The 10,190-nt window shown below is 55.1% G+C and overlaps 1 protein-coding gene across 1 annotated transcript; it reads left to right on the forward strand.

The window, feature by feature from the left end:
- Window positions 1–1,169: 1,169 nt before the first annotated feature.
- On the forward strand, window positions 1,170–9,632 carry Nes (nestin). The gene is made up of 4 exons (XM_041656377.1): window positions 1,170–2,044; window positions 2,920–3,044; window positions 4,781–4,854; window positions 5,063–9,632. The coding sequence occupies exons 1-4, from the start codon at window positions 1,259–1,261 to the stop codon at window positions 9,217–9,219; spliced, it is 5,142 nt and encodes a 1,713-aa protein (XP_041512311.1). The 5' UTR covers window positions 1,170–1,258; the 3' UTR covers window positions 9,220–9,632.
- The last annotated feature ends 558 nt before the right edge of the window (window positions 9,633–10,190 follow it).

Below are 10,190 nucleotides of genomic sequence, written 5' to 3' on the forward strand. Positions count from 1 at the left end.
TATGCCACAGTATGCATGTGGAGGCCAGAGGACAACTGCGTGGGTCCTGACCATCATGGCAGGAGACATGAGCTGAGGGTACACATCTCAATTACAAGCACTAGGCACAGAGAGGGGACTAACCTCAATTTCTCACCTGTTCCCAGCGACTCACCCTCTCCAAAAGGGCCGTACCTCCCAATCCTTCTCAAACAGGTCCATCAACTAGGGCAAAAGTTCAAACATTTGAGCCTAAGGGTCTCTTGTAATTAAGTTCGTTATCTTTATTTCCTTTGTCGCCAGACTTCATTGTTAGCCACCAGGGGGCACCTCTGAGAGCTTTGTAACTTCCTACTCTAGTAATGACAACCATAGGATCGACATAAGAGAAAAACTTTCTTGAGCCTATGGTGTCCCTTCCCATTCTCCTTTTCCTGATTCAGGGGGAGGCAACAGGACGTCCCTCTGTCCCTGTGAGGGTAAGAAATGGACACTCTGTCTGTTAACATCAGCTGGCCTGGCTGGGCGGGGGGTTGCTGGCGCAGGCAGCTGCAGTGGCTAAGGCAGGAGGATCTCCATGATTTCCAGACCAGCTTGATCTACATAGCGAGACCGACCATCTTAAAAAAATGTGAGGAGAGGGGTGTCGATAGCCCAGGCTAGCCTCAATCCCACCTCCACCTTCGGACCTCAGGGAGGCTACTCCTAGTAGTGGGTTCTTTCTGCGTTGGGTGTGTATCTCGGCAGTGTTGCCTCTCTATGGGGGTGAGTGTTCACTGTTTTACACAGAACACTGTATTGTCCGTTTTTCAACAGTTCACGAGGTTCCCAACACTAAAGTCATTTTGTAGAAGAGAAGTTGTGTCTCAGAGGATTTGAGTGTGTGTGGAGAAAGGAAGTCCGCAAGCCCAGTTCTGTGTATCCAGGCTGTTCAAGTGGAGTCTGGCTGTTCCTCCTCAAGCCTCCCTCAGAAAATCACCCACATCGGACGGGATCTCTCAGGGCCGGGCGGCTCCCTTGGTTCCATTCTCATGTACCCCAGTGAAGCAAGGGCTTGGTCTGCACGTCGCACTGAACCCTAAAGGGTTAAGACCCGGGTGCCGCCCCCTTTCCCGCCCGACTGGCGGGAGTATGAATACCCTCGCTCCAGCTCCCTCCGGGAGTCCTCCACTTCCGCTGGGTCACTGTTGTCGCCACTCTCTCCCCCTAAAAGCTCAGAAGGCCACTCCCTTCTCCAGTGCTGCACGTCTGCCCGCACTCGGTGGGTCAGACCAGCGACATGGAGGGTTGTGTAGGGGAGGAATCTTTCCAGCTGTGGGAGCTCAATCGCCGCCTGGAGGCCTACCTGACCCGGGTAAAGACGCTGGAGGAGCAGAACCAGCTGCTCAGCGCGGAGCTTGGGGGACTCCGGGCGCAGTCCGGGGATGCCTCCTGGCGGGCCCGAGCCGACGACGAGCTGGCAGCGCTGCGGGTCCTCGTCGATCAGCGCTGGCGGGAGAAGCACGAGGCCGAAGTGCAGCGCGACAACCTGGCTGAAGAGCTGGAGGGCGTGGCGGGCCGGTGCCAGCAGGTGCGGCTCGCCCGGGACCGGACCAGCGAGGAGGTCGCCTGCGGCCGGCGTGCGCTCGAGGCGGAGAAGAGTGCGCAGGGCTGGCTGAGCACCCGGGTTGCGGAGCTGGAGCGAGAGTTAGAGGCTGTGCGGGCGGCGCACGAGGAAGAGCGCGCGCACCTGAACGCGCAGGCGGCCTGTGCGCCACTCCGGCTCGCCGCGCCGTCCCACGGACCGCCCGCTCGGGCCCCCGAGGTGGAGGAGCTGGCCAGACGGCTAGGCGAAGCGTGGCGCGGGGCGGTGCGCGACTACCAGGAACGCGTGGCTCACATGGAGAGCTCCCTGGGCCAAGCCCGCGAGCGACTGGCCCGAGCCATGCAGGGTGCTCGAGAGGGTCGCCTTGAGCTGCTGCAGCTGCAGGCTGAACGCGACGGCCTCCAGGAGCGCAGAGAGGCTCTGGAACAGAGGTTGGAGGGCCGCTGGCAGGACCGGCTGCAAGCCACTGAAAAGTTCCAGGTGAGGAGGTCACCAACCCGAGTAAGACTAAGCTGTAGGAAGTGTTTACGATGCTAAGAAACTTTCAGGAAGGGAGTGGAGCAAGGGCAGTTGTATTCAGGAGCCCCTGCCCAGAACACATAGACCCTAGACTTTCCTGTCCAGGCAGGGAGGATGTAATTCTGAGACCTTCTGGCACAACCCACTTGTAAGGCCTGGAGGGCAAGACCCACTCTAGCGGCTCATCACTCTTTGAACGGCAACTCCCCTGTAGGATGGCTCTGTGCACTCTTCCCTATGCTATTGTCAATCAGAAGGTTTCAAACACATGCTCCCTCAGCTCCAGAAGGTTCCTAGCAACCAAGGTGTTATGACTTCTCAGCTGCCTGGAACACGTCCCAGAGGCCTGGGTCCCCCTCCCCCTCATACTGCACAGATGTGACCAACAGCTGAGAAAGCAGCCTCTTGCCTGGCCCAGACAGAAGTCCCGACAGTGGCCACCTTCCCCCTCCTCTTGGAGGAGAGAGATTCCAGAACACGTGGAAAGTAGAGGAACCAGGGCTGCTCTGAGGAGCTGGGGCAGTGAGGGCCCAACTGCTTTCTTTCCTTGCAAGCCCTTCCAAGCCAACTCTTGATAAATTGTTTTTCCTTCTGTTTCCACTTTATCCCCTTTCTTCCTCTGTAACCCATCTCCTCTCCCATGGGAACTGGATTCTCAACATGTGCTACCATTTAGGCAACATTCTCAAGAGAAGCCTAGTGTAGGAGAGGCTCCAGTGTTCCCTGCCCTTGTCTGGGTTACCCAGTCTAGTGCTCTGGGAGGGAGGATGTAGGCAGAGGAACAGGAGAGTCTCTCTGAGTGGAGGCCCCTTCACTCACCGTGGCTTGTTTTGCAGCTGGCTGTGGATGCCCTGGAGCAGGAGAAGCAGGGCCTACAGAGCCAAATTGCTCAGATCCTGGAAGGTGGGCAGCAACTGGCACACCTCAAGATGTCACTTAGTCTGGAGGTGGCTACATACAGGTACATAGATGCACACACAGCGCTGACTCCTTGCCTGGAAGGCCCAGGAACTTGGCTTTGTCCTTTCTGTGAACCTCAGCTGCTGCTTTATAAAAATATCTATCTATGTGTATTTATGTATATGCAGCATTGGGCAGGTGTCCTAAGAGGCCAGAAGACAACACTGGGCCCCCTGGAGCTGGAGTTACAGGGGGTTGTGAGCAGCTCCACATCGCTGCTGTGAGCAGTTCTCTGTGAGAGAACTCACCACTCGTACCACTGCCCAGCCCTCAGATTCACCTGCAGTTTCGTATTACATTTATTTATGTATGCATTTTCTGTGATGGGGGCCTCTGAGTCCCAGGGATCAAACAGGTTGTTGTCGAACTTGGTGGGTACTTTAGCCCACTGAACCATCTCACTGGCCACCTCAGCTGTCACTTTCACACTTAGACTTCCACCTGAGCCCCTCTGCTGCCCCTTCAGCTCAGGACCAGAAGAGGTGGCAATGCTTAAAGGGACAGCTCAGTCTTCAGGGAGGAAACTGGAGGGCACAGGCATCTGCATCTGACTTCTCTCGAAGACAGGCACTCTGCAGTTTCTGTGCACGCATCCTGGAGATACCTGGGCAGACTCAGAAAAGAGATCTTGCAGGTGGGGCTGTTCATGCTGACCTGCTGTCTGAGCTAGGCTCAACTGTGTCCAGGGTAAGCACTAGCCTCCCAGCCTCCCTTTAAGCCCTAGAGTCCCTGACCCTGCCCAGTTCCTTACCCTCCCCCCTTTTCTTTTTGCTTGCCTCGGAGAGGCTGAGCGGATTGGCTCTGTGGGTATAGACTCTATATATGTAACTTGTATGGAAAGACCCCATCTGGGAGCCCCACTGCGGAGGGCTGGGGATATCACTCACTCTAGAGTACCAGGCCAGGGCAGTGTCCCACTTCTCCAGAATCCATCGGTAAAGTGGTAGAACTGAGACAGGTGTAGGAGTGGAGGTGGAAGTGGGGCCCAGAGGAGAGCCAGTGAGTATTTCAGGACCACGTGTACAAGGCAGGAGGCAGGATGCTGTGTGAGGACAGAACCAAGTGTCATAGGTCATGGACAGAAACAAGAGACTAGCTTGGAATCCCCTGTGAATTGATTTCTCCTCCAATCAGCTCCACAGGCCACTGAGGCAGGGGCATGAATGTAAAGACTTTTGCCCTGAAGAGTTTGAAGTCCTAAGATGAGGGCCTTAACCCTAGTCAGCCCTCTGAGGGAAGGGTCTAGGCAGCACAGAAGAATGTAACCACCGCTGTTTGAAGTCTGAAAAGGATTTGGAGAGGGGGAGCTGAATTCATTTGTTCTTGTCTGTCACCAGCTCTGGGGGCACAGCAGAGGAGGGAGCCATCCCACGGGAACAGCCTGAGAATTCCACTTCCCCTGGGGAGCCCCCCTTCGCAGGCCCTCCAGATGGTGGTGTGGACAAAAGGCAATAATTAGCATGAGAATCGGCCTCCCTCGCAGAGGATGAGGTCATCATTCTCGGCCGTGGGTGGGGAGCCAGAGACTGGTCTGAGGAGGTTGATCTAAGCATTAGCCATTCAGTGGCTGGTGTCTGACTGTGGGAATCTGCATGTGGGGTCTTCCTGTGACCAAGTCTGTGCTATCTGTCGTGACTGTGTAGCTTTTGTATGATAATAGTCATAGAGAGTGAGCCTGCTGTATCAGGACTTGGCACCTCAGCTGAAACTGACCCCATACCCTCCTCTCCCCGCAAGGACTCTGCTGGAGGCTGAGAATTCCCGGTTGCAAACACCTGCCCGAAGTTCCCAGGCTTCCCGTGGCTTTCACGGTAAGAGGCGGAGCCAACTGCTCCTGGAAGCTCTACTTCCGCTTACTTAGGAAGATCCTTCCTAAGCGCACCAGTCTAAGTCTTCACTGGGTAACCCCAGCTGTGCTGTGTTCCCATTCTCTAGCCAGCAGGGGTCAGGCAACGGTGTGAGGGCTGCCCCACGGTGAGGTCGGGGCATACTTAAAACATTTCTTACTCTGCTTTCCAGACCCCAAGCTGAAGCTGCATTTCCTTCGGACACCAGAGGATCAGCACCTGGGATCTGTGCTCCCTGTCCTCAGTCCGACACCCCTCCCTTCCCCTATGCCCAATACCCTTGAGACGCCAGTGACAGCCTTTCTGAAGACCCAGGAATTCCTTCAGGCCCAAACCCCCACCTTGGCCAGCACACCCATCCCACCCATGCCTGAGGCTCCCTGTCCTACAAAAGCAGAAGTCAGAGCCCAGGATGCCCATCTTTCCCTGCTCCAGACACAGGGTGGGAGGCAACAGGGTCCAGAGCTTCTCTGGACCGAAGCCACAGTGTCTGTTTCCACCAGTGAGGAGCCTGGGGGCAAGCAGCTCTGCCACTTACCCAAGGATCTGACCTCCTCAGCCCACCCTGTGTTAGAGACTAAAGATGAAGAATCCAGTGAGTCTAGAGTGTCTAGTATATTCCAGGAAGATGAAGGGCAAATCTGGGAGCTAGTCGAGAAAGAAGCTGCCATAGAGGTAAAAGGAGAGCGTAGCTCGGCACAGGAGACACAAGAAGATGGTCTGGACATGGAAGAAATCCAGGATTTCCAGGGTCCTTTGCAAAAGGAAACCCTAGAGGCTCCAGAAGAGGAGCCACTGATGTCTCTGAAAATCCAGAACCACGAGATACCAGGGAAGGAGAATTGCAATTCTCTGAGGTCTATAGACCAGACCCTGGGAACTCTAAAAAGCTCAGAAGAAAAACAAACACTGCTGAAGTCTTTAGAAGAAAAGGATGTAGAGTCAGAGAAAACTCTAGAAAGGGGGCTTCCTGAGCTGTCTAAGCCTTTAGGAAAAGAAGACCCAGGAATTGAGGATGATCAAGAATTAATATCTCCTGAAGGTACACTAGAGACGGTTTCATCTATAGGAAAAGAAAATCAAGAAGTAGTGAGATTTTCAGAAGAGAACTTAGAGCCATCAACAGCTTTTGAAAAGAAAAGCCATCATCCACTGGGATGTCCAGAAGAAGAGAACCAGATAGTTGAGAGGCTGATAGAAAAGGAGGGTCAGGAGTCCCTGAGGTCTCTGGAAGAGGAGGACCAGGAGACCTATAGATGTCTGGAGAAAGAGAATGGGGAGCTGTTAAAGTCTGTAGAAAAAGAGGACCAGTTGGTTGAGAGGCTGATAGAAAAGGAGGGTCAGGAGTCCCTGAGGTCTCTGGAAGAGGAGGACCAGAGTATTGTGAAGCCTCTAGAAAGAGAGAATCAGGAATCTCTGAGGTCTCTTGATGAAATCCAGGAGACCATTATACCACCAGGAAGCAAGAATCAGAAGCAACTGAAATCTCTAGAAATAGAAGAGGAGCAGAGAATTGTGAAACCTCTAGTAAAAGAAGTGGAGCTCCTGAGGTCTCTAGAAGAAGAGGACCAGATGACTGGGGGCCTGGTACAGAATGAGACTCAGGAGTCCCTGCGGTCTCATAAAGACAGAGACCAGGAGACCCAGGACCCACAGAGGTCTCTAGAAGAAGAGGGCCAGGGGATTGTGAACTATCTAGAAAAAGGAGATCAGGAGTTCCTGGGGTCTTTAGAAGAAGAGCAGATGGTCAAGCAATCTCTAGAAAGGGAGAGCCATAAACCACTGAGTTCTGTTGAAAAAAAGGACTGGGTGACTGAGAACCTAGACACAGAGAGTCAGGACTCGGGGAGGTCTTTTGAAGAGGAGAACCAGCAGATCTTTAGATCTCTGGGAAAAGAGACTCCAGAGTCCCTGCAGTCTCCTGAAGAGTGGGACCAAGAGATACAGAGATCTCTTCAACAAGAGACTGGACAGATAGTGAGGGATGTAGGGGATGAGCAGCTGGTGGTGAGACAACCAGAGTTAGAGACGCCTTTTGGAAGACAGAGCCCAGTGTCACTGGAAGGAAGAGCGGAGACAGTGAAGTCTTCAGACACAGAGAACACAGAACCACTGAAGAGTGCTGAGGCAGGCCTACAGACAGTGAACGCTGTGCAAGGGCAGGAGCCATTGTGGCCTCCAGAAAATGAAATTCAGGAATCACTGGGGTATGTGTATGGGAACCAAGAGACCCTGAGACCCCTTGAAAGGGAGAATCAAGAATTGAGATCTCTGGGCAAGTGGAACCTAGAGACTGTGGACTCTCTAGAAGGGATGGGGGCGGCTGGGCAGCAGCTGGAAGCGGAAGGCTGCCTAGATAAGAATGAGCAGCAAGAATCAGCGAGGTCTCTGGCAGAGGTGGGGCAGGAGTTGCCTGGCTCTGGAAAGCGACAGAGGTGGGAGGACATGGTGGAGGACGGAGCAGTGAATCAGGACCCAGTCCTAGGGAGGACAGGCATGGAAAGCGAGGAAGAGGCAGAGCTGCCCCTGACTGGGCAAAGTGGGAAGGAAGAAGTTGCTGAGGACAGGGAGCTGCGGCTACAGGTCACAGGGGAGGCCTGTAGCCTGGGGAGCTCTGAGCCCAAGGAGCAGAGGGTCCCCAGTGAGGAAGACAGCAGGAAGGGGAGCGCTGAGGCTTTCCAGGACATGGAGGGACCACCAGAGCAGGTGGAGACCTTAGAGGTCCCAGTTGCCCAGGGAATGCCAGAAGTGACAGAACCCCTGTTGCAAGATGAGGCTATAGCCCTAACAGGTGAACAAGACTCCAAAGAGCTTGCCCTGGGCTCAGAGGCTGCTACCAGAGATGGACTGGAGCAGGAAGTGATAGGGTTAGGGGAGCCAAAGCATCTGGCCAGGGAGGAGGCCATTCACCCATCCCTGGGGGAGCAAAGTGTGGAGGTAAAAATAGCTCAGGACTTGGAAGGGCCTGGAAAAGAACCATTGGAGGCAGGCGCTCTGGAGTCAGAGATCTTTGAATTGCCCAAGACTAGCAGGGATGCTCTAGAACCCAAGAGCTTCAAGGAGTCAGAGCCTGCGGCGGGCTGGAGAGTAGAGGAGGCCTCAGTGGAGACCTCAGACCATGAGGGCAGTGCTGTCCCTCAGCCCAGGCTCTCAGAGACAGAGGAAGATGAGGGTGCACAGGCTGTACCGGCACTCCCTGGTCCCAAGTTCATGGAACCTTCTTCATACATCCCAGCCCTGGAAGATGCCTGTGAGCTGCAGCCCCAGGCTGAGGAAATTCAGGAAGCTGGGTGGCAGCTAGAAGGTGGGTCTGAAGCTCTGAGGAAAGTAGGGGATGAGCAAGAGTTTGCTCTGGGGGAGACCCCCGAGGGCCTCCAGGATTGGGAGGAGAGCAGAGAAGAGAGTGAGGCGGATGAGTTAGGGGAAACTCTCCCGGACTCTACTCCCCTGGGCCTCTACCTGAGGTCCCCTACCTCCCCAAAGTGGGACCTAGCTGGAGAGAAGAGGCTCTCCCCTCAAGGAGAGGCCAGGGAGGAAGGCTGGGGTCCTCCTGTCCTCAGCAACCCACCCGGGGAGGAGGAACAAGGTCCTGACTCTGACCTGTCATCTGAGGAATTTGAGGACTTGGGGACTGAGGCCTCTTTTCTCTCAGGGGTTCCCAAGGGGGCGGCAGATCATCTGGGCCAGGTTCCTTCAGTACGGGAGCCTGAATGCTGGGATCAGGGCGGGGAGTCTGACGGCTTTGCTGATGAAGAGGGGAGTGGGGAGGAGGGAGAAGAGCGTGAGGAAGAGGCTGAGTCAGGGGCTCAGTGGTGGGGGCCAGGGCCCTCTGGTGGGGGTTTCAAGGTCCAGGATATCACCCAAAGAGGGGACCTCCTGGAACAGGGATCTGTGGGTGTCAGTGGTCCTTGGGATGATGGCTTGAGAGGTGTTGCAGCTAATAGCTCTGTGACTGCCCTGGACACTGAGTCTCAGGACAGCGCTGAACCTTCTGGGTCAGAGGGGTCTGAGTCTGTTTCCTTGGAGGGAGAGGACCATTTGGATGCCCCCCAAGAGATGACTAGCACAGTCCCAGGGGTTGGAGATACCCAGAGCCCCAACTCGGAGTTAGAGCACATGAATGGGAGGGTGGAGAATGGATTAGAGCAGTCTGAGGAGCAGGAAGGTCTGGATGGGGACCAGGACCAGGGACGCCTTTTACAGGAACAGGAAGTGGGTGCCCTAAAGGCCCCTTTGGTAGTTTCTCCTGTGCACCTAGGCCCAAGTCAGTCCCTGGAATTCCCTCTGAGTGGAGTAGATGGAGATTCCTGGTCCTCAGAGGAAGACTAGGGAATGCTTCTCTGGCTCTGAAGACTTAATGGTAGAGAGATGTTCTTCCTGATCTGGGCCAGAACCCTTAGCTTTGATAGCTCAACCTGTGGTGTCCTGAAGAGGGGGCTGGCTGATGGAGATGAGGTCCTGTCAGGGCCTCCTGAAGGCTCAAGCCAGGTGAGCCCCTGTAGTTCTAGGCCGCCTTTCTTCTGCATCTCACCTGCTGGAAGAAGCCTGGGCTCAGAGCTTTCGCAGGGGCTGCTCTGGCCAGGTCTTGTGAGCCCCGCCTGTCTACAGTAGTGCCATCCCCACAAGGTCAGGCCTGGCCTATGCCCAGAGGAGCTGAGGGCAGCAATTATGACTGACCTTTCACCTCATCTCAGCCTGCTGAGACTTTTTTCTGCTCTTTCTTGATTAAATAAAGTTGCATCCCTCCCTATACAGTCTGGTGGCTTCCATCTAGGTTTCGGGGGGGGGGGGGGGTCCTTCTGGTTGAGAAGCAGTGTAATAGAGGGGCTGCCTCTGGGGGAGGCTGGGTTGTCCTCTCCACCAACAGCACTGATTACAAGGCCCTCCCCACTGGATGTCCTCCTAACCCCTCAGTGTCTCCTGCATAATTAGCCCCCTGGTTTCCAAAAACCTAAACAGTTGTCTAGCCTGTGATGACTGACTGGGTTGGAGTTGGGGAGGGAGGAGGGAGGCCTGGCCTGCTCTAGTCTGCCTGTGCAGCCTTGGGTCAACAGTTTCTCCAGACCCGGTCACACATGAGGGGAAGCTGAATTGCCCTATGCTCTGGGTGGTCTCCTGAGGCTGGGAGAACAGGAGAGAGGCCAGGGAAGCCTCTGCAGTCCTCAACGGAGCTCTCCTGGCATTTTCCTCATGTGCCGCAGCAGGAGACCAAGAGGAAAGGCTAGAAGGCCCAGGGGAATGTGAGGGAGCTGTCCAGGTGAGGGCATGAAGGGTGTGGCACACTGTGCAATGTTAGGAGT

The sequence above is a fragment of the Microtus oregoni genome, unplaced genomic scaffold (assembly GCF_018167655.1).
Source record: "Microtus oregoni isolate MIOR12 unplaced genomic scaffold, Mior012 000007F_ref0000211, whole genome shotgun sequence".
NCBI lineage: Eukaryota > Metazoa > Chordata > Mammalia > Rodentia > Cricetidae > Microtus > Microtus oregoni.

Coding starts and splice junctions, on each gene's coding strand:
- Nes (XM_041656377.1), top strand. CDS start 1,259: ATGGAGGGTTGTGTAGGGGAGGAATCTTTCCAGCTGTGGGAGCTCAAT. Junction 2,045..2,919: donor AAGCCACTGAAAAGTTCCAG/GTGAGGAGGTCA, acceptor CTTGTTTTGCAG/CTGGCTGTGGATGCCCTGGA. Junction 4,855..5,062: donor GGCTTCCCGTGGCTTTCACG/GTAAGAGGCGGA, acceptor TCTGCTTTCCAG/ACCCCAAGCTGAAGCTGCAT.